This window comes from Cynara cardunculus (assembly GCF_001531365.2).
Source record: "Cynara cardunculus var. scolymus isolate 2C chromosome LG 2, CcrdV1, whole genome shotgun sequence".
Taxonomy (NCBI): domain Eukaryota; kingdom Viridiplantae; phylum Streptophyta; class Magnoliopsida; order Asterales; family Asteraceae; genus Cynara; species Cynara cardunculus.
This window is the reverse complement of record NC_037529.1, coordinates 69,427,897-69,451,875: the sequence shown is the minus strand read 5'-3', so window position 1 is coordinate 69,451,875 and position 23,979 is coordinate 69,427,897. Positions and strand designations below refer to the sequence as shown.

The 23,979-nt window shown below is 35.4% G+C and overlaps 2 protein-coding genes across 3 annotated transcripts; both read left to right on the top strand.

Annotated features, from left to right (window-relative positions):
• Positions 1 to 305: 305 nt before the first annotated feature.
• Positions 306 to 11,448, top strand: LOC112507800 (UPF0505 protein-like). Its single transcript, XM_025112519.1, has 15 exons — positions 306 to 550; positions 669 to 758; positions 3,068 to 3,148; positions 3,889 to 4,032; positions 4,237 to 4,319; positions 5,507 to 5,648; positions 5,795 to 5,878; positions 6,176 to 6,337; positions 6,422 to 6,509; positions 6,837 to 6,917; positions 7,955 to 8,021; positions 8,100 to 8,199; positions 8,820 to 8,936; positions 9,024 to 9,080; positions 10,894 to 11,448. Exons 1-15 carry the CDS (start codon positions 377 to 379, stop codon positions 11,029 to 11,031), a joined length of 1,608 nt encoding a protein of 535 aa, XP_024968287.1. The 5' UTR covers positions 306 to 376; the 3' UTR covers positions 11,032 to 11,448.
• Positions 11,449 to 13,141: 1,693 nt separating this feature from the next.
• Positions 13,142 to 18,320, top strand: LOC112507716 (protein suppressor of white apricot). 2 transcript variants are annotated; one of them, XM_025112395.1, is made up of 4 exons: positions 13,142 to 13,414; positions 14,151 to 14,311; positions 14,779 to 15,552; positions 16,468 to 18,320. In XM_025112395.1, the coding sequence occupies exons 1-4, from the start codon at positions 13,162 to 13,164 to the stop codon at positions 18,073 to 18,075; spliced, it is 2,796 nt and encodes a 931-aa protein (XP_024968163.1). In that variant the 5' UTR covers positions 13,142 to 13,161; the 3' UTR covers positions 18,076 to 18,320. The 2 variants fall into 2 exon arrangements, with proteins under 2 accessions (XP_024968163.1, XP_024968162.1); XM_025112394.1 differs by lacking the exons at positions 13,142 to 13,414; positions 14,151 to 14,311 and adding an exon at positions 14,530 to 14,549.
• The last annotated feature ends 5,659 nt before the right edge of the window (positions 18,321 to 23,979 follow it).

Below are 23,979 nucleotides of genomic sequence, written 5' to 3'. Positions count from 1 at the left end.
TCATGGTTTGAGGCGCTGATTGCTTTAGAACCACCAAAGCTGTTGATTTTCATATTCATTTAGTGTTTTGATGAAAACCGAGATATAGGCACACAGTTTGTAACACAACATTTGTTGCAAATAATGGTTTTTGCCACAAGAAGTGAAACATGGTGGTAGCATTGGATTGGAGAGATGTCCTTTATAAAGGAGATATGCACATGATTCATGCAAGTATGCAACATATATGCTACTCTGCTAAAAAGTTGTTATATCTTCTATTGGGAGGTTAAATTATAACTTAGAAAGTTGTTGACTTTATTTATGACCACATAGTCGTTGATACTTTGTTTAACTGCCTACTCATCGTTAGTGTCAATGTTCACAGGTTGCTGATATGATTGTGAGACTTGGATTAGGGAAGAACCCATTGGAATTTTATGGAAAAATTCCCTGGATATCAGTTATCCTCCATCATTTACTTAGGGAACTTCCAACTGAAGTAGTGTGTTCAAATGCTGTGGAAATTCTTCACCTTGTTGAGTGCAGCGACGATTATTCATTTGACCAGGTACCCTTTAGAAGATTCTAGCATTATGCTCACTTTACTTCTGCACAACCTTTATTTTCAATGGATCCTTAATACCTTTAGTACCCACATCCTAGCTGTTAAACTGTTATCTCTTCAGTGTTTAAATTACAAGATGCTTGGATTGAAACTTTGTGAGGGAATATCTCAAGTGAAAGATGTTGATCCCGTAATTAATGAAGTAATTCAGGTACTCTATGTTTTCTATTTCCATTGTTTTCTTTATGTGGGGAACGTGTTTCTCTTGTTTACATTATCTTTAGCATTTTCAAACTTCCTTTTTCTCTGTAAGGATTATATTTTCTAATATATATGATGCACGTCTATGACTCTTCATATTATGCTATATAATACAGGAACACTTTCCATTATTAGTTAAAATGTTGAAAGTAAGATATTCAATCAACCAGATTGCTCTGTTTGAGATACAATTACTAGATTTTTGATTTATTCTAATTATTTAGTGAAAAAGATGGTAAGTGGAGGTTCATAAATTTTCAGCGGCAAGCACTTGTGCATGTGGGGAAGTGAATTTCTTCACATGATACAACATTTTCACGATGCTGTTAATAGCAGTGGAATAGCAGTGAAATAGCGGTTTGCGGTCCTGGAAGGAATCGTGGTCCGCATACATGCTATTTGTGGTTGGGCTCTTTTTTTTGTCTAACCAACTTATATTAGACCTATTTAAATAATTTGGGGTTTTGTTTTGGCCTTGGACTTTTTTTTAATGATTTAAATCACTTAATCCATCTATTTATCTTTTTTTTTTTGATGATAGGGAGGGGGGAGACCCCTCCAGATCAAGGCAAAACACTAAAACGCTAAAAGCCACAATGAAGCGTTCGGGTAGGAGGAAACCTCAACAACCAGAAATACCAAGGCACCCCGAGGGGAGAGAAAGAGGAAGACAGAGAAGAAGGAAGAAGAAAAGAGAGGGAAAAGGAGAGAAAGAAGAAAGGGAAAAGGAGAGAAGAGGGAAGAGAAAAAGGAGAGAGAGAGAGAGAGGAGGGGAGAGAGAGGAGGGAGGAGAGAAAGAAAAAGAAGCCAACCACAAGGGAAGGGCCCAGCCAAGCCAAGACCGGGAAACAAACGGGGGACACCACAAGGGGAGGAAAAGGGGCCTAAAACAGGCACACCCCCATCTATTTATCTTTATGAGTCAATGATTATAAAATTTAGGTTCATTTTTTCGCTCCCGGATCTGGAGGTCTCTGTTCTCAAAGTCAAGAACCCGGTTATACTCCCTCTGAGAGGAAGCATGATCCAGTCAACTCATCGAGCATTCAACCATGTTTCCTAAATCTTTCCACCATCATTCCAAGTCCATTAGTGAATTTCCTTTTCTGGGACTATTAGTCTATTAGTAAATTTCCTTTTTATACTGATTATACATAATACGTTAAAGTGATTTATATTTTACGATTATATATTATATAATGCTAAATTTTTATATGAACCGCTTTACCACCACGATAACCACTGTTTCAAATCATAGTACTGACAGCGATTTGGTACTTTGACCGCTGTAATAGCATAGCTATTTCATGCAGGATTTTAGTGATTGCCACTCATTATTTGTGCGCTGGTTGCTGACAATTTACTTCTCCATTTATTTAGTAATTGAAGAGTTTGAATGAATCAATCTTTATCTCATTGATTATGAATGAATTTTACACACTTCAATACAATTTGAATAGGAAACTCATTCCTACAGAATATTAAGTTCTGCATATACTAAAATTAATTGTGTTTCCTAGTATCCGTATATCCATAAATTATGAAGCTAATTTTTAACACTCCCCTCCAAGTTGGGTTGTACATGCCCAAATTGCAACACAATCTCTCAAAGTTAGGTCCTTGAACAATCTTTGTTAGAATATATGCACATTGCTCGTGAGTTAGAGTTTGTATTACTTGTACTTTACAGTTCTCTATCTTTTCTACAATGAAATATCTATCATCCATGACATGTTTGGTTCGATCATGATGAACCGGATCCTGAGTTGGTTTGGTTATTCCATTTCCCATCACGGATACATTGATTTTACAATGGCGTTCCTTTGAACTTTTATATGACAATCATGTCTTTAACTTTCTATGTTTTCAAACCATATTGTATTCTGATTTATGTGTTCACCATGTTCTTTTTTGAGATTGCAAGGGAGGGGGAAGGGACATACGAACCCATTGCTCATATCTATTATTTACATAGGGAATATGACCCAATACCGTCACTACCACCAATCCACCAAGCTCAATGCTTGATGGATGTAATGCTCACTGGTTTGAGCTCATGGTTGTTTCATGTATATCTGCACAACTACTTAGGTGCTTGCTTGATTTGTATAGGCTTGATGACAATTGCAAATGACTATGCTTATGTTTATAATCCATTGGATTTTGGATCCTTATGTCGATCATATGTCGTAGCCACTACATTAATCATCAGATAATGTCAACTCTATCACTTATCAGTTTGTCAAAGTTTCATTACAGGTTGCTACCGAAAGGAAGAGCCTTGATGAGTATTTGAAGATCTTGGATGCTTATATGGATATTATTCTACAACATAAGATGGTAAGCTTTGCTACTTATGATTGCAAAATTTGTTTTGGTGTGTACCAACTTGATTTAGTTCTTACAAACCTAGTGGTAAAGATTTGTTGGAAGTAGGACATATGTTTCCTCTTATTTGGGATTACGAGTGATTTACTATGCATAGTATGTAACAGGGACGTTCCAATCTTTTTGGAGGCCTTGTTACATCTAAAGCTTTTTATTACACTACAAAATGAGATCACAAAGATACATATATACAAATCACAGAGGCGATGATGAGGCATATTACTTTTGTCTCCTGATAGACATTAGAGAGGCACAGAGTTGGGCTATAGTTCTACATTCGTTGATGAAAAAACCCTAAACAATGTAAAATTGGGCCCCAAAATTTGGAGGCCCTGTTAGGAATCACACATTTAACATGCTAAAAACGACCCTGGTATGTAAAAGTATACTTGTGCTTCTTAAGTACTCCCTCCATCCCAAAATAAAGTGTCCACACTTCCATCACGTGTAAAATATTATTTTTGCTCACAGTTATACTATATATAGGATTAACCAGGATAGGCTCCCTTTGCCAGAGTAATATAGAACATGATCTGAAGTATTTGATATTAAAACCATTCGTAGTCTGTTTGTAGTGGGCTTTTGCATATATCACAGAGCATGTTAACTATAAATGTGAGAACAATAGGCCGACCATCTCTTAATACTTGCGTGTTTGCCAATGTTCTTTACATTTCAACCATATATTCCAGGATCTTTATCTAAATTCCATTCTAAGTGAAATATTTGAGAGATTGTGCAATGAAGTGGTTACCGAAGCGGAATTGGCTAGCCTGCAATCAATTGCTCTGAAGCTGATCACACATTTTGATGATATGAAATATGTTTTTGAGCTGGTAAGTTTGTTATACTTGCTTGATCTCTTTTCAGCAAAAATGGAAAGAAGAAGAAGTAAATGGAAAATGTTAAAGATTCACTTGAACTTCATATTTATTTGGCTCTCAATCTATTCTTGGTTATATTATTTGCTTGTTTCTCACCGAGGTGCTTTCATGCGAAGTATTTTGTCCTGACAGCCATTGTTTTTTGCGTTACTACAGAACTATTTTGTTGACATATTAGATGTCATGCATGGGAGCTCAAGAAGCATTGTGGATATGCACATCCTTACTAATGCCACAAGGTAGTGTTTTCTGTTAATTACATATTGAATTGATAGGAAAATACTCCTGCTCCGTGTACTACATTTTTTCTTTATGAAGCTCCGTATAACCGAGACTAGAAAAAATTTCAAGTGGTGGCACCATTTGACTCTAAGAAACAAATATAGGGACATTTTCACAAAATCATTATTGCTCTGTTGGTTAGTTCATTGCTTTTCACATGTGAGGTCATGTGTTCAAGTCTTTTATTGCAATTTTTTCAGAAACATAATAAATAAAATTAAAAGCTAAAAACTAAGAAAATGACACTAACGAGATTCAAACTTGGGTCTGGGGTGGAAGAAAAACCTTGTAGACCAACTCAACCAAGGGAAACTTGTATTCTCATTGTAGTTTAAAAATATATACGGTGCACACAACAAATTGATACTGTGGCACTTTTTACGACCCTGTAATTTTTTACACTACGATGGAGGAACGAAGCGGTGGCCCGTGCCACCACATGCACCACCTGGGTCCGTCCCTGCCTTATAATCAAGTCTAACTCTAATGAAGTAATAATCTAGTAATTTATGATATGAGAGGTAACAAGTCCAACAATTTGAGTTCTACTCCCTAGCAAGTATATATTGTGTGATAGACATAAAGTGAGGTGGGGTTTCTTAATTTTAGTTCACATAAAATTCAACATAGATAACTTATTTTAAATAGAATGAAAATTATCCCTCTATCATAAAAGAAAAAAGTTCGTTGGACCAAACCTTTGACTTGCCAAATAAATTAAAACATGATTTCAGGTAGGCTGGTGTGGACACGAGAATATGACCAAGCCAAATGGGGGTGAAAACCATAAACCGAAAATATATTATTTTTGTTGTCTTTGGTGCTATTAAGTGACATAGAGCATCGTTCATCTTTGATGTTATTTAGATATGAGAGTCAGCATTGGTTTCTGACAAGCAATTGATACTACAACTTGTGCTCTTAAACTTAAAGCTTTAGCATCTTTCTAAACCATATCTGGCCTACATGGGGACGTTGAATTTGTTGTCAATGGGTATTAGTAATTAATACGTGTTGGTAGAACTACATTATTATGTCCACAATTATTTGACACTGTTTGGTACATTGATTTGTCAATTTCTACATGATGTAATACATATGGGTACTAATTTCTCCTGTTGAATCTAATATGACGATCGAGCAGAAATGATCGCATTGATGATCCTACCACCATAAAACTGCTTTTTGATGTTGCTCAGTCTCTTCACGATAGTGTTAATTTCCCAAGCACGAGACAGGATGATAATCATCAGGGAGAGCGTTTGATTGCTCGTTTTGTTGATAAGGTGCTATTTTTTGTCTTCTTAAGTGATAAATTCTTATTATGCAGTGTAAATAACTTCATGTTTGTTTCTTTTTAATCTCCTGATGATTGCTTCAGGAAAACTTTCAACGTATATAATCAATAATGTTCGCTATCCATCATTGACAGGTTGACCATGGTAAGGAGTTGGATCGCCATTTGACTTTCTTGATTGAATGCCGTGGAGCTTTTAATAACATGAATGATCTGAAGGTATTCATTATGAATAGTTGCTAAACTGTTGACATATTTTTTGCTTTGCATCATGATAAAGAGTCGAAGTTTCTTCTATTTAGCGAAGGTTTTCTGCAAGGCGTATTTGGTATTTGGATATTTTTTGTTTCAATGATTTGGCCAATCATGAAAGATTCGTTATGAAAAACGTAACAAAATTTTATCGCCAACTAATTAAGTAATGAACGGGATGGTGGCTGTCCTGATGCATGTAGGACATCCCCATGGTTTATGATAGCTGCATATTATTAGTGATGGTTTTGATTCAACTTGCAGGAAATTCTTGTTCATTCGAGCAATCTTTTAGCAGCCAGGGCTTTGAGAGAGAAAACTGATCATATCAACTTTATCAAATCTTGCATTACTTTTAATGAAGTTACAATACCATGTATTCCGTCTTATTCGAGGCAGTTAATCTTATATCTTGAAACAGCAGAGGTAAAAGTATGTAATTTTTGGTTTACTTAAGCCAAAATGGATCAAGATCCCTCTTTGGCTTATTATGTTTCATGTTAATGTCAGGTTTCTCTTTTTGGAGGTTTGATTTCCTATTCAGATGGACTTGTTGATTCCGCTATCGGCTGCTTACAAAACGTTTACTTGGTAGATGGTCAGTTTCATAAGTTCTTGCACTATAGAAGCTTCGATAAGCAGTTTTGTGAAAAAAGTTTAATGAATTGCATTTATATCCAACTAACAATTTTTTTTTTAACTTCATTGCATCTCATGGACATTTTATGGTGATTACTTTAAGGAATCTTTTAGGAGCCTTTTCGGTTGGAAAATATGTTATTTAGTGGAATTATATTAATTCATTTTCTATTGAGCTTCTTGTAAGAATTATACCTAACGAGCAAGAAAAATATACCCTTGTGCATTTTCCAGATTTTCTTGACATGCTCTCTTCGTTTCTAAGTTAGCTTAATTGGGAATGTAGGCTTGCGGAAATCCAATGAAGATGCTGATGGTATTGTTTCCTTGATGCAAAGGTTATGCAGCTTCATGCTCTTGGTTCCAGGTTTATTCATATTTAACTTACTAATCTTAAAAGTAATTGTTCACATAAAAATTCATAACAAAGAAGGTTCCGTTAGATTGAAGGTTCAAAATACAAATCTTTTGGTGTATTAGTGAAATTTTATCATTCCCTCCCACTTTCTCATATATACATACATATATATATATATACATACATATATATATATATACATACATATATATATATATATATATATACATACATAGAGAGAGAGAGGGAGGTTCCATTAGGAACCTAAAATTGATTAGGAACTTGGGAACCGCCCACAACACGCCACATTTGTCCCTCTTCAGGATGAATATTCATTATGAATAACACATTCACGATGAATATAGATGTGCTATTCATCATGAGTCACACATTCATGATGATTATATCACAACATATTCGTGATGAATACGCCACATGTTGCCAGGGGTGGAGCCATGAATTTTGCCTAGGGTGGTCCTCTTTAGTAAAACCAAAAATAGATATATGATAATATTGTATTTATGACAAAGTTCAATCAAAAGATATATATACATTTCAAAAGTTTAACACTAACCTTTACATATTCAACAATAAACTCGACTTGTTTTCATTTTAAAAAAATATCAATGATATCTTCATTAGCAACATTCAAAATTCAGAGCACGGGATGGATTTGGAATGAAAGAAGAAACTAGAATTCTGGAAAGGAGGAATGAGATTGGGCCTTTGATAGAGTGGGCCATCATGTATAATAACAATAAATAAAAAAATTGGCCTTATTTAAAAAATATAAAAATTTGCATATGAGGTTGCGCTGTGGACGGTCCCCTGGTTCCTAAACATTTTTAGGTTTCTAATGGAACCTGTTCCTATATATACCGTGGGTTTTCGGGCTAGCTTACACGGACCGACTAATCCTGTCGAACACGAATGGCCTGGAGTGACCACAGGTGAACCTCCATGGCCACAAGGGCTTGTCAGCTCCTGAATTTCAACCCGTGGAAGTGCAGTTATGTGATGTTGTATTTCCTAATTCTTTGACAAAGGTAACTGGGAACAAGGAGTTACTTACATACCGAAGAGCATATTATCCTTGCTTGATTCACAATCATGGTTAGGCTTATATTTCTCAACTTCAATAATATCTTATATTCAAATTTACCTGCTTTATGTTTTATCACGATTTTGTAGGATGACACCAAAACTAAGGATAAGGGTCCTATGTTCACTTCTTTCTTTATCCGCAACATTTGCTCAAAATGAGCTCCCATATCATGCAATTCATGAAGGGGTACTTCTGCAATCTTGTTTACAGCTTTTATAGAGTGTTTGACTTTGGTATCATTGTGTGGGTATATGTATGGCTGTAAACGAACCGAACGAACACGAATGGAAGCTTGTTCATGTTCGTTCGTTTAACTTAACCGAACAAACGAACGAACACAAACTGTAAACGAACGAAAATCTTTGGATTCATGTTTGTTCGCTTAGATTTCAGGTGTGTTCGTGTTCGTTTATGTTCGTCCGTTAACATGCTAAACGAACGAACATAAACGAACGGGCTAAACGAACATAATGAATGAGTTAAACGAACATAAATAAATATTATTTGAATTCAAAGTAAATAAATAAAAGATTATATATTAAATTTAATATATAAACGAATATAAACGAACGTTAAATGAAAGAACGTTCACAAACATAAATGAACGAACGAGACTCTTGTTCATGTTCGTTCGTTTAACTAAACGAACAAAAAAAATTGTTCATTTTCGTTCATTTATTAAATAAACGAACATAAACGAACTTCCCGCCGAACGGTTCGCTAAACGTTCGGTTTGTTTACAGCCCTAGGTATATGGTTAAATTTTTGTAAATCTGAAACAGAATACGATTTAATGCTTTTTTCAGGTAATTAGCAATGACCGTTTATTCTTTGGTCATGCAATGTATTCCCAAGAGCTTGTGTCATTATCTAGTGTTATTCTTCATAACATGGTTGATATTATTCCACAAGAACCTTCACAGGTGATTAAGTACAAATTAAGTTGCTAATTGGGAAAGGTTTAGCCGTTTAGTGTGTCATCGTGATGCTAATTTGATAATCTTGGTCAGGCTGCACGAGGAAAATTGGCACTTGAAGCTTGCAACTGTATTGCGTCGCTTTTGAAGGTATGTTTTATATGATACATTATTGTTTTTTTTTTCAATCTGCTATAAAATTTTGACCTATTTGGTGCTAATGTCACTGTAATTACCGTTAGGATCTATCACACAAAATAATAGATGCAGGAATGAACAATCAAAACACATATACTTGAATCAAAGAGACATAAAATAGATAAGATTGCTATAAAAGTTTGACCTATTTGGTGCTAAAATAGATAGATTGCTATAAAATTTTGTCACTGTAGTTACCTTTAGGATCTATGATCACTTGCTCTCGGCATGTAGCTCAGTTGGTAGAGGAGCGGAGTAACTTTGTTCAAATACACAACAGGCTTAAGTTCGAATCCTGTGGGAGACAGGCTTGAACTCCTCTGCCAGCCTCAACCACTGAATCAACTCTGAAATGGGACTCTAGGAGGCGGGTTTTGTGTGGGGCCGATAATCAAACTTTTGCTCAAAAGGATCCATGATCACACAAAATATTTGATGCAGGAATGAACAATCAAAACACATTCATTTGAATCAAAGAGACATAAAATCGATAAGATGGGAAACCGGTAACCATTTTCTTTTAAGGTTAGGATTTATGGTTGGATCCACAAAGTCATAATATAGTCCAAGCCAAGCTCTATGTTTTTTTCTGGAAGGGCGTCCCGGGGAATAATCCCGACAAATTGTGACTGCAGGAAATCAGCTTCGATAAACCTTGTTCCCAAGCTCTATGTTCGTGGTGGTTGGTCTAACGTCTCCTCTTAAGAACCCTAGAATTCGCTACTCGTAGTTCTTTTTAGCAAGCAACATTTTAGTATGCTATTTGTCTTGTTATCTTGTTGCCTACCATCTCTCATAGAATCCAACTCAAGCTATGCTAAGGGTCTAAAAGGGTCATTTAGGTATATGACCTTAAATGAGTTCTTAATTAAATTCATGACCTCTTGGCCTATTAAATAAAAAATGGTTTCATGCTCATCAGAAGGTCATGGATTTAATTAAAATCTCATTTAAGGTTATATACCTAAATATCCCTGTTGTTTTTTCTACTCATGAGTCATGAGTCATAAGGTACAACTTTACAAGACAATACATCTATATCAACCGTCAATAAACCAAACCGAACCATTTGAACCCAGTGAATCCCACATGAAGTAGGTCCACAAAGGCCATGATGTATGCAGACCTTACCTCTACCCCCAAATAGTAGAAATGATTGTTTCTTTGAAGACTCCAACTTGAAAAAAAGGTTTTGAGAAAAGGATCTTTGTAATCAGAAAAATGTTCCAAAACTTGGGAAAAGTTCGAGAGAAGAAAAAGGTATAAAAGATAGAAAATATAAGATAGAAGCTAGATATGCAGGTTAGCAACCGTCAATAGACCAAGCGAGTATATCCGATTTGGAGGAGGGGTGTAGGGAAATAGATATGATAAAGTTTTGAAAAGCCGGTTAAGAGAGGGGTCATTTAGGGAAATTACCTTAAATAGAATTTTAATTATATTCATGACCTTCTGGTCTGCTAATAGAAAAAATTGAAGATATTTAGGTATATAACCTTAAATGAGATTTTAATTAGATCCATGACCTTCTGATGAGTATGAATCCATTTTTTTTTTCTAATAGGTCGAAATCTCATCTAAGGTTATGTACCTAAATGACCCTATAGAACAGGAAAGATGGTTTTAGTAGGCATTTTATGTCTCTTTTGTTTATTGTCGGGTTTTCTTCATATAAATGGCGAATTTGGTGGTTTTTATAGACTTGCTATAAACCTCTTTGTTGACGAAATTCATTGTTGGAATATTTGTTGTGAATTCGGTGAAGGTGGATCAAGAAATATCGTCCATATGCTCTAAGTTGGTGGAGACGGCGGTATCATGTCTTGGAGCCAATAACAAATATTTGCAGTCAACGATTAATTTTGTGCATAAACAGTCCCCAATCTCGGTCGGAAGAGAATGATTATCATATAGATCGAGCACAAAATCAAGGTCTCTGCTTTTCTACAACTCCCAACTCCAACTCAGAGCAAAACCAAAGGTACTTTAGATGTTCGATAAAAAATCAAACAAGTTTCTCAAACCGAATGTGAAGGAAGCATTGCAATTTTTGCTTTCGTTGGAAGGTTTTAATGTTAAAACTTTGGGAAATAGAAATGACTCAAATCAAATATTACCGAGGCAACTTTGTACTCCATTTTGTGTACAGAACGAGACATGACAAAAAGGCCTTAGTTTGATTTGACATTGACATTGACATAGACTTGTGACTGGTAGTACCAGATTGACATTTTTTTTGTCCCACTGAAGTTGGACCAACCGTGACAATTTTGTTGTCGTTAACAGTTTTATGTCAAGTTCAATTCAATCCCGTTTTATCATGTTCGATAGCTTTCTTATACTTCATCTAATTGTTACTTAAAGGATTCAATCATCAATGTTGTTGAAGCCTTAAATGGAAGACTAGATCCAATGCAATTTGAGTTCCTATGCTCCATGAGACCTTGTGTATAAGAAATATGTTTAATGATGACATTATTTGAAAAATATGCTTCAGAAATCGTGTTATCTACAAAATTACCATCTTTATTAATATCTATTTGATAGTATACGCGAAAGGGAGATCACGTACAAACTAACAAGACGTATGTTCGACGACGGTTACATGATGGAAAATTGATTGAACTCAGATAATTTTTTTGATAAAAACCTAAATTTTGTTAATTTATAGATTAAAAAATAAGCAATTTTAAGAATTTATATTATCCCTGGTTGGGAGTGCAAAATTATGACCTCACAATTATACAATGCTCAGAAGCCTAAATTTTGTCAACTTTTACATCTTGAAATATGAAGTAATTTCAAAAAGACAAATTGCATTGATTCATTTAAAATTTTTATTTTAGTACTTAAGATGTAAAGTTTTAAAAATTTAAGTATCTGGGTAACCGATTAAAAAAAATCCATTGTAAATAATATTGAGTATGATAATCGGTTAATGTTTCAACCGATTACCCGGGTACTTAATGTTTAAAACTTTACATCTTAAGTACCAAAATGAAAGTTTTAAAAGTGCATTACCCAAAATAAGAATCAAGTTAAAATACATTACTTTTTCATGCAATTTGCTTTTCAGAATAATCATTTTGATCTAAGTTAAAAATAAAAAATTATAGCAGGAGATGGTTATGAGGTCAACCTCTTAACTTGTATGGTTTGATGGGTAAAGAATTGGAGTATTTTTGCCTTTGAAAAACCGAGTCATTTAAATATATAATTCTAAATGAGTTTTTAATTGAATTCATGGCTTCCTTACTTATTAATAGAAAATTAGCTTTAAATTTTAGGGTTCTTAATTTAATTAAATACTTATTTAAAATTATATACCTAAAAAACATAAGCATATTTTTGTTAAGACTTTAAGTTAAATGTTTTAATAATGAGGGCATAGAACTCAAATTGAATACTTTCTTTTTTTATATAGAGGGTATAGAACTCAAATTTCCCTTGGAAGTTTTGTCAATTTTTTTAATAAAATCACCGTTTATATAAACACTTATTAAATTAAGTATTTATTAGTAAGAATCTAACACTTTAACCTATTTTAAAGTTATTTAGGTAAATAATCTTAAATGAGTTTTTAATTAAATTCATAATCTCTTGGCCTATATAAGAAAAAAAATGGGTTTATACTTATGAGAAGTCATGATTTTAACTAAAATCTCATTTGAGGTTATGTACCTTAAAATCTCCCTAACGTAAGATTGTAATTCATCGAAACAATATTGTATGCAACAATTTACCTTATAAATATTTTACTACATAAGAGTCCCCATATTTATTAATGGGGTAAGATTTTTCATAGACCTTTATTATATTTTTTTTCATCTGAAAAGGTGAATGATCTGATAAAGGGAGAATGTTTTAATAAGATGTAAATATTTATTTATTTTTCTAAAAGAGCAATTTTATCGAATAATTAAATCAAATAGAAAATACATGTTCTTGGAATTCTCTCTCCTAGGGTTTCTTTAAACTCAAATCTCACTTCGTTTTGGGAGTTTCCAATCCACCAAATTGGTTTCAGAAGGAAATGGATATCGAAATTGTTGGGAGGCATGCGCTTCTCTTCGACGATGATACCACAGCAGCCTTCGTTAACTCCGATGACGCACTTGTGGAATGGAATTATCTACAAATCGATCGTTACGACGTCCGCCACCTCCTTTCCACCCCTCCGCCGTCTCGAAGGCGGCGCAACCCACAAACATCGCACTCATCTAACGCTGATGCAGAAATTGATTATGAACGATACCTGGATCTCCCCTCACCTTCCGAGGAACAAGGTAATAACATTCACTTCTTACACTAATGGTTTGCATTTAATTTTCATGAGTTTCATGACCTAATTGAGTGTTTCGATTTGAAATTTTTGATTGTCTTAACAAAAGAATGGAAATAAGTGTAAAATTTATTTACTTTGCTAGGATTATTGTTTTTTTTTTGGGTATAGGATCGAGTCAGGTTTGCATTTGGTAAATTTGAATGTTAGTTGAGCGAGAATACTTCATTTTTGAAACTTGAATATCTCATTTTCGATAGATGAGTCTGCTGGCCATTGGTGTTTGACGTAGCACGTGAACTATTTTTGTTGCAAGATGATATTTTTGAAGTTGTACAATATCTTGATGGGTTAATTACTTTTGAGATGAGTTGCTTCTTGATACAAAATCAACAAGCCTTTTATGCAATCATCACAAAGGAAAGGTTTAGTAGTAATTATACAGTGTATAAGAGTCTGCAGGATTTTGTTCTGAGGAATTAAATAATGTCAAGTTGGATGATATAGAAGCTATAATTTCTCTGAAAGGCAGTGGGCTCTGGAACCCTGAAAGCTGTTTTGATATGGTGCAACCGTGCAAGTCCTAAAAAGTTTCTAAATAAATTTACGACATTAATGTGATTTCTAATTCATTGTCGTGGCCTTATAATTGTTTTAGAGGTAACTGTTCTTCTATTGCATCTAAAAGCACTGTTATATTGGTGTTCTTAATTCTATTCCAACTGTTCTGTCTTATTCAGAAGCGGATGCAAAACCAGAACCTGTGGGTGGATTTAATGCCGTTCCTTTTTCTTATGGAAGCTATGTGGCTTCTAATGATCAAAAGACTGCCGAGACTGAATCAGAATGCCCTGGATTTCATCCCCCCTTCCCTGTTCCTGACAGCCTGGTTCAAAACTTGGTAAGTTCAAATACATCAGCTTTCTAAGAACTTCAAGGCCTTGATGCTATTGTTTATTTGTTTAACTGTTACTTAGATGAATGAGACCGAAGGATAATTCTCTAAGGTACATATGTTATTTAAAGGCTTACCATGTCTAAGTTTACAGATGCTCGGAGCAGGGATCGAGTTGTGACCTAAGGTTGCCATTCACAGGCACCATGTTCTCTTTTGATATCATGTGCAAGGGTCCGTGCAGGTGGGGTTAGGATTATAGAATGTTTTATTACCGTAGTATGGAAAAATCATCACACAACTTGAGAATGGAGCCATACATCCTCAGTGAACTATATTCCTTCATTTTGTTAGGTTTATTATGCTTATTTGGCATTTCCAGTAAAATTTCTATGTTTTGTCATGCAAACTTGGTAATTCCGTTTGCTAAAAGGAAGTCTTCCTTGTTTTCTATTCGTTTTGTGTTTCTCTAGCCTCCTACAGAGAAGGTTCATCAGATTATTGCGAGGACTGCTCTTTTTGTCAGCAAAAATGGAGGTCAATCCGAGATTGTTTTGAGGGTGAAACAAGGAGACAATCCGACTTTTGGTTTCTTAATGCCTGATCATCACCTACATCCGTACTTCAGGTTTCTGGTCGATCACCAGGATCTTCTGCAGTCAAAAGACAACGGACAGGCTGAAAATGATGAGAAAATATCCAATACTGAGAATGCGGCAGGAGCAGGAGCACTGTCTTTGCTTGGTTCTGTATATGGCACTGGTGAGGATGAGGATGGTGGAGCCGAGCATGCATCATCATCTAGAGGTGTATCTGATGTTACCATCCCTCTTGCAGCAGGCAAAACCATGTTACCAGCTGAAAAAGATGAGCCTGTTTCAAAGCATTCACTTTCTTCTAAGGAAGATGCTCCTATTATAAAAAGGAATTCCTTGACAAATGCATTGAAAACTGGACGAACTAGCAGCATGAGAAAAGGTGAGTCCTTGGGTTCACTCTCTGCTGTTCCAGATAAGTTGCGGGCTTCTTCTCTTCCTCCTATTCCCAAGATCGAGAACATGCTCCTGGATCCTCCCTCTGACATGAAACGGTTAGTTGACAAGATAGTAGAGTTCATCATCAAGAATGGGAGGCAGTTTGAGGCAGTACTTATGGAACAAGACCGAGCCCATGGGAGATTCCCGTTCCTAATCCCATCGAACAAATTCCATCCATACTATTTAAAAGTTCTCCAGAAAACCCAGGAGGTACTTTCTTCTCAACAATTTTGTTATATTATTTTATTTGGTGCTTGAATCATGGTGCTCTTCATAGTTCATACTCAACTTTACTCGATTTTCTTTAGGCTGTATCGTTGGCAAGGAAGTCCACTTTAACTTGCTTATGATTTACATGCAAAGTTATGAGTACAGTTCTTAGTTATGCAAACTATTGTTTACTAGAATACAATTTTCAGCTTCTAATTGCAATTTGCAGCCTGGTAGTCTCATAGCAGATTTGGTAACTCGTCCATTTGAAACACTTGTAGTTAACCAAACACTTCTCCCCACCAGATGCAAATTTACTTGCTGAAAATAGCGTTGGATGCTCAAATTTTAACTTGCTATTTATCACATGTCGAGCATATTACTGTAAGTAACTCATTCCTCAACACTACATGATCATTGGTTACCCTTAGTTACAAAGTTTTAGTTGCCTTGGGCATGAGCATAAGGTTTCTTATTGTTGTGGCACTCAATAATTGGAAAAGGAAAAAGGGAGCTTCTAAATGTTTTTAAGTTTTTAGGTGGTCTTTAACTTATAATATCCCTTTGACCCTATCCCATGAAATTACATCAAGAGGGGAAGTGCATTATAAGTATATATTTATGTGTTGACTCATAATGACTAACCAATTCATTCGAGCTATTTTTTCCTCTTCTCAATAACAGAAAATGAAATAAGTATCTTCATGTTCTATCTCAATTCTCTGTTTTTCTGATATCCCTAATGTATAGGTTTATTTGGAAATCAGTGTGCTCATTTTTTAACATGTGTCTTCTCACATGATAGTTTGGTCATAATGATTGTTATCCATTTTCATGGTTCTGGCTTCTATCTTTAATTTGTCAAGTGAACTCATTCTTTCTTTGTGGCTGATTCTTTGCTCCTTCATCTTGTAGTCGAAATTAACTGGCAAGAGTTTGCACAATGAGAAGGAAGATTTCAGAGGACATGTCTTGAATAAGAAAACGTCTATCTCAAGGGACACTGAAAGTTGTTTGATGGAATCTGATGATATACCACTTGATTCTGAAAGGAAAGAAAAGTTTAAGATGGTAATTAACAAGTCTAAAAGGGAAGGATCAGATTTGCCATCTAAAGCGACACAACCACAACTTGGGGTTCAGGTGGATGCTGCTCAAGCAGCAGCTATTCTGCAGGCTGCTACAAGAGGCATTAAACATCCAAATTTAGGGATCCTCTCAAAGATGTCGCTGAATGGCAACAGTTATGGCCCCAGAAGTGAGGGTGGGCAACCCTCCAATTCATCTCATGCCAATAATGCTGCTAAAGAAGTCGCAAGTGAAGCCGATTCCTCTGAGGCACACTTGACTCAGGAGCAGAAACTGAAGGCCGAGAGATTAAAACGGGCTAAGATGTTCGTGGCAATGCTGAAAAGTGGAGCTGCTCCATCAAAAACCGAATCCTCGCGTGGCTTATCAGCCGAGCCACAAGGATCAGGGGAGTCTTTAGGCGATGACAATCGCTTTGCAGCCAAAGAAAGAGAGAGGAGCATGGTACCTTTGGATTTTGAAACTTCAGACAAAAAAATAAAATCGGAAAAGGAACATTTGGACGAAGAAAGACGAGCAAAGAGGAAATACCGAGCTAGATCTAGCAGAGACGAGGAAGGTGAAGCAGCAGAAGATGAAGAAGAAGAAGAAGAAGATGATGATGATGATGATGATGATGATGATGATGATAACGGTGAGGGTGATGAGAGGGGAGGAAAACGGTCAAGTAAACACCGTACAAAGAAGCACCGATCTCATAATCATCTGGTTGAAGAAGAGAGTGAAGAAAGATACGGGGATGAGAGAGCTTATAAGCATACAAAGAGAAGGCATCGATCTCATCGTACTTCCCATAAACATGGTGACAGGGACAAACACGATGAAGAAAGGGATCATAAGCACTCAAGGAAGAAGAAGCGTCGATCTTCTAGTTCTGTAGAAGTTGATGAACAAGAAAGTGAACCTGAAAGGGTACATGAATATGCTAGAAAGAAGCATCGTTCACACCATTCTTCACATGATGAAGGGTCTCATGATGAAGGGGAAAGCAGGCTTAAATGTTTTAGGAAAACGCGCTCTTCTCGTGGAGAAGATGAAGGACGGGAGGACAGGCACTCTAGGAGGAAACGTCGGTCTCACAAATCTTCTCATCATAGTAGAGATAAGCATAAGCATAGGAAAAGTCACTCGTCTAGGCATAGGCGGAAGCCTGATGTCTCTTCGGAAGAGGATCGGATGGACCATAATAAGGCCCATAAGCATGTAAAAGGATCAAACTCGGAAAGAGAAGAACTGGAAGAGGGGGAGATTAGCTCAAAGTTATCGGGTCAGTCGAGAGGAGGACCTTTGGTTGATGTTGCTTGTAGAGAACCTTCGGTGGATGTATCCAGTTCTTATCAAGATCGGAGACCACTGACTCAGCCCTCTGAGACAACCGACGTTCCTGATGACCTCAGGGCCAAAATCAGAGCAATGTTATTGTCCACATTGTAAGTCCTAAACTTCAGTTATTAGTTAGTTTTTGTCTATTACGTTGAAAGCATTCTTCTTCTATTGCTTCATATTTGCACAGCTGTGGGCATTTGATTTTCGAGTCTAGGCTCCAAATTTTACCAAGAATTGTTTTGGTTGTAGTCTTGTAGATTAACAAACTGACAATTGCTTTAAATTGTATCAATACATTGCATTGGCAACAGGTTTTGAAACTTGAAATTAAAGAACTAGAAACATTGACGCTATTGTTGTATTTGACAAATATTTAAAATCAATTAATCAAGTGAACTGTTTCTATTTTTTTGGGACGGGTGATTACAATGTAAACCACAACTCCCTCAGGCCAAGTCGGGAGGCTGATCTTTCACACACACCTAGTCTGGCAAACACCATTTTGGGCTTTCCCAGCATGGCCAGTGCTTTCTAAAGAGACTACAGTGGATTGTTGGAGTCATGTAGTTCAGTTTTATGGAAAACAATACCCCCATGCCATCAGATATGAAGGTGACCAAAAAGTTTCCGTGCCTGTTTATTTCCCCTACCTTACCGATTTCCCTTCTTAATTATGCTGCACCTTCTTGTAGCACCATCATAGTGTCACCTAGTTCAAAAACTTTGTTCTGTGTTGGACCACATGTATTTATATGTGTGTGTATGTATATGCGTATATATATATATATGTATATGTGTGTATATATATGTGTATGTATATGTATGAAATATGTACATGTGTATAGGGGCAGGTTCGTTTAGAAATCTTAAATATTTTCGGAACCCAGGATATTCATGATGAATAAATACTCACAAAATGGGTGGTTCCTAAACTATTTAAGGTTCCTAATGATGCTCCCTCTGTGTGTGTAATATGTATATATGTGTGTGGAATATATGGAAGAAAAGCGTTTCAAATTGCATTGCTGATATGGCAATTCCTTCAATGTCCATCTTGTGAACCGCTGCTTGTTTTTCCTTTCCTCCAAAGACAATCTGACTCTATGTTAGGTTTTGATCAGGTCAGACTGAGTGTGTATGCATTCTCTTTAGTAGTCAACTGATCATCCTATCCTTTTCTCTCTTGGGTCAACAAAAGCAGCCATGAGTAAACAAAAGCAGCTATAAGTCCAATATCCAAGCTATTTGGACTAAACTAAAAATCCAAAAGCAATGGAAGAAATTTAACCTTTAGGGTTTTGGGATATGTTGTATGATACATTGTCTAGGTTCAATTATTTTTGGTATATGTCACTCAAAGGATGTTTGGTTGGTATTACATTAAGTTCTATATGGATAAAGTTGTCTGTATGGATTAATTTACATGTATAGAGCGTGAAGGGTTTTGTTTGGGTGGTTTTTTCATAGATGGAAGAAGCATGCCTTCTAAATGGAAGAGTTAGGTTTGAGAAAAATTTGGCTTTCTGCATAAAGCTCCCTTAGAAGCTTACCAAATAAGCCACTTTTTATATTATTAAGCCATTACCAAACAATCATTTATAGCTGACTTAATAAACTGTGAGTTTCATTAAGCTCATTAAGGGGTTATTTGATTGGTTTTTTATTAAGTCCTTTACAGATAAATATGTCTGGGTGGATTAATTTGTCTTGTATAGATTGGAAAGATTTTTGTTTGGAGGGTTTTTTCAAGATGGAAGGAATGTGTTTTTTAATTGGGAGAGACAAGTTTGGAAGAAACTTGACTTTCTGCGTAAAACTTCCTCCCAGAAGCTTATTGAATAAGCCACTTCTATATGGGTCCTATTAAGCTCATTAAGCTATTAACAAACAAGTCTTAAGTTGCTAACAGACAAACCCTAAGTTGAATTCTTGATCAAGCTTTAGTTCTTCTAACGATCTCGTTTTGTCCACGCTACTTCCAAATTCGAGGCTTCTTAGTTGATTCATTATTGTCCAATTGCATTTTTTCCATCTCTAATCTATTAGAATGCTTTTGGTACGCAAATGAGTAATGGACAGGAATGGACGCGCGAGAGTGAGGTAGGCATGTGAAAGAAATGTGGAAGATTTTAGGGTTGTACTCGTGCCTTTTGTAGTTTAGTAATATACCAATATTGTCCCTCGGTTCTGTCCAGTCCAGTCCTCTCCCATCTTATCCTTAATGTGTCACATTCGCTTCAACATTCATATATTAACCCCAAGGTTTGTGGCGTAGTGGTTAAGGTCCGGGGTGTGGTGGAATTTTCCAGCTGTCTAGGGTTCGATTCCAGGCGTACACAATTGTTGTGGCCATTGAGTTTATCAGGGTTGATTTCTTGCGGTCACAGTTTGAACTTGAACCATATTAGTTTAAGTTATGTTGTATATTGTAAAATAACTGTCTGTCTGCCTCTGCTAGTTGTGTTTATTGTCAAACTGGAACGCTATCCATATTATTAGATCAAAGTAGAAAATGACATTGGTTTGAAAAATTGGCAAACCAGTGATGGTGAAAGTTAAGGAAAGCGTGATAAGAAGGGAAGAATAATAGAACCCCATGTATTAACTTCCCATTGATTGAATTGGTCTATACAACCTTTTGCATTCTTGTTGCTTGACCCACATCCAAAAATTGAAGTTTTCATCATGGTCAAGGACCTAAAATTTCTCTCTGAAAGCTCCATTTCAACTACTCATATTTTGACATATATTCATTCCAGAACTTCTCTTGCCCCCTGTATATGTAATGTATATATGTCTACTCTTTTAGGTAGCGTCTGGTTTGCAGACTAGACATCATAGAACTGGACAACACAAGTTGTTTGTTTGATGTTTGGTATGACTAGGAATGGACATGATAAGACTTGGCAAGTTGCTCTTAATAGTTATTTGATGAGTTTATGTATATAATAGTTATAAATGATACAAATCAAGTAAATATTTAAATGAGATTGTGGGAGGGTAGACTAGTAAATTTTTTTAGTTTATGTCCCATCCTTGTGATTGTAACTTGAAGTTGGTATAAAACCAGTACCAATCGAAAAAAGTTGTTACCAGTTATATTGGTATCAAGTATAATATATAATTTTGCATACCAATTATAATTGGGAGTAGAGGCTCTTTGATTTAATGGACCCAACTAGACATATAAAGGAATTGAGAGGGAATGCAAGCCTTAATTATAATTGTGTTATTGTATTATGTTAGAAAAGATCCACGTTTTGAGTTGCAGAATCCGAGTGGAGGGTCAACTCTTTGGCATTCTAAAGTCATGGTTTTATTAGGATATTACATACGATAACATGTATAGAGAGCCTAGTCAAACCAAGCAGAAAATTGGAATTAAAGATTCTAGTCTTATTTGGGTGTATTATAGAATCAAATGACTATATCCCACACCCAAGTTTCGTTTATTAAGCATTTCTTTTCTGGGTTTACCCAAATGTCACTACTTCCACAATATTCATTTCAACACAAATATGCAATTGCAAAGGCCAAGTCCGCAATAGCAACAGTAAACTGGTTGAATTTGAATTATTTTTGTCTTTTAGCTAATATTGCAGATCAAATTCAAGACCCCTAACTATTGGTAAGCACGTGGGCTTACTAAAAGCCGATTTTTTTATACATCAGTTACGGTTTTTAAGAGGGAGTGAATAAAGCTATGAGTTTGTTTGTTAGTAGCTTAACGAGTTTAATGAGACCAACCACTTATTCGGTCACTTATGCATGACTGTTTGATAGTGTTTTAATAATATAAAAAGTGGTTTATCCAGTAAGTTTTAGGGGAAACTTTATGCAGAAAACCAAGTTTTTTTTTTCAAACATATCCCGTGCAATTAAAAAACAACAGAAAAAGCCCTCCCGAACTATACAGACAAATTAACATACACAGACAGTTTTATTTGTAAAGAACTTAATAGAAAACTAATCAAACAATCCATATCCGATTGTAGAAGAAAATGGGGAGGTCGAATTCAGTTGAGTATGGTTAAATATGTGATTGATCAAGTAATTTGTGTATTTATATATAGTTTGAAGAGTGTGGATGAAAATGAAATGGGAAACATTTCCGTTAAAAGGCATGGAACATGCAATTGCTAGCTTATTATTATATGGTTTTAAAAAGAATTATGAATGAAAGTTGAATTATCTTTTACATTATTATACTTTCATTTCTTTTTTAAGTAATTCTTTAGAAATCTAGAAATATATTATAGTTAATTAATTAATTAATTAATTAATTAATGTATCACATGTAATTGTTTATAGTAAAAATGTGTTCTCGTTTGAACCCTTCTTATATATAGACGAATGATAGTGTGAGAATAAGAGTTAATGTGAGAAGCTTAAGAAGAGATTTCCACCCTTGATCACTTTTAATCTTACTCCCATCCTATGAATTAATCTCGTACATTTTATTAGTGTTGGTCTTCAATTAAGAATGATCCAATCTATTGGCGTTTTATCTGTATCTTCCAGACGGGAAGGGCTTCACAGGGTGGAGCTGGTAGCGTGCGGTCGACGTGTCCTGCGACCTAGATAGCACCAAAGGTTGTTTATGTCTCTGATTTAGTATCACATATAGAGATAGAATTTTACCCGTACCCTAACGGGGCTTGATTTCTCGGGATAGACGGGTAACGGGGCGGGGGCAGGATTTATTTCTATACTCGAAGTGAGGTCGGGACGGGGATGGCATTAATCCGACCCAATTTTTTTAAATTTTAAATATTATGTATATACTGCACTTGTATGTATTTAAGTATGCATATCTTTATTATCAAATGCCAAATATTTTTTGATCTTCAATATTGGTAATTAATATAGCGACGATTCATTATAATTTTGATTTTAAAATATATAGTTTGGGGTTCCCCGAACCCGTTGGGGATTAATCGGGACGGGTTCGGGGGGATAAAACGGGGGACGGGGGATGCATTGTCTACTCTCCTTGTTTCCATCCCTAATCACATGTAATAGATTATAATATCACATTAAGAACATCCTTATTACATTTGATAATAATATCATATGTGATGAAATATAATATTATATGTGATTGACTTTAGTTAAAGGGTATTATCGTAAAATGAATGTGTTCTAATTTGCACCCTTCCCCATGTATGATTACCAATAATTATAATTTTTATCTTGTTCGAACATTAAATTTTAATATATTTACTGGTGAGCCCTTTGTATGTAGCTCAGTTGACCGACATGGTGACTTTATCCAAATACAACAAGGCAAATTCCGGTTCGATCCCCCTCCGCCCCTCCTGTTAGCCTCAGCCGTTGAGTAACCCATAAAATGTCTTCTTACATTAATGTCTTTGGAGGCAGGTTTCATATAAGACCGAATAAAGTTTGTCGGTCATCTAACGTTTTTTTGTCCAAATATAATTACCGGTGAGAAATTGTGTTAGTTTTGGGTTGTTCGTTTAGGACAATTTTTTGTTTGTCTCTTAAAATGACTAAATATGCGCCTTAATTTGTTTAACCTATGTTATAATTTGTTTCAAATAGAAATAGGAATAGAAATAAAAAATAAAAGGACAAAAACGTCAATTGTGGTGGGGGTGTAGTAAGTCCATCTCGTTGACTCTTTGCAATTTTCAAAATGTCACATGGATGCCGGTGGCCGGTCAATACACAGGTCGGCTTCGATGTTACATAATTCATTTTTACCCTTACATAATTCATTAATATTTATTTATTAAGAATACATTTTTTTATTTATAAAAAAAATATATACAAGTATCAAGAAATTGAAGTTTATTCAATTCTCCGTTTTTTTTTACAATTTATTGATTAAGTGATCGTTTGGTTGGTTATTTGTTAAATCCTATAATATATGTAGATTCATTTCTCTGTATAAACCGGAAACATTAATTTGTCTATATTTTTCAATTTAAATGAATCTTATAAACCTTAATATTCTCTCTCTCTCTCTCACACACACACACACACACA

Bases quoted from the DNA above. Each gene is read 5' to 3' on its own strand.
- LOC112507800 (XM_025112519.1), top strand. From the start codon at position 377: ATGATTGTGAGACTTGGATTAGGGAAGAACCCATTGGAATTTTATGGA. The intron at 4,033-4,236 runs GTAAGTTTGTTA...GCGTTACTACAG, and splicing joins TGAAATATGTTTTTGAGCTG to AACTATTTTGTTGACATATT. The intron at 5,879-6,175 runs GTATTCATTATG...TTCAACTTGCAG, and splicing joins ATAACATGAATGATCTGAAG to GAAATTCTTGTTCATTCGAG.
- LOC112507716 (XM_025112395.1), top strand. From the start codon at position 13,162: ATGGATATCGAAATTGTTGGGAGGCATGCGCTTCTCTTCGACGATGAT. The intron at 13,415-14,150 runs GTAATAACATTC...TGTCTTATTCAG, and splicing joins CTCACCTTCCGAGGAACAAG to AAGCGGATGCAAAACCAGAA. The intron at 14,312-14,778 runs GTAAGTTCAAAT...GTGTTTCTCTAG, and splicing joins ACAGCCTGGTTCAAAACTTG to CCTCCTACAGAGAAGGTTCA.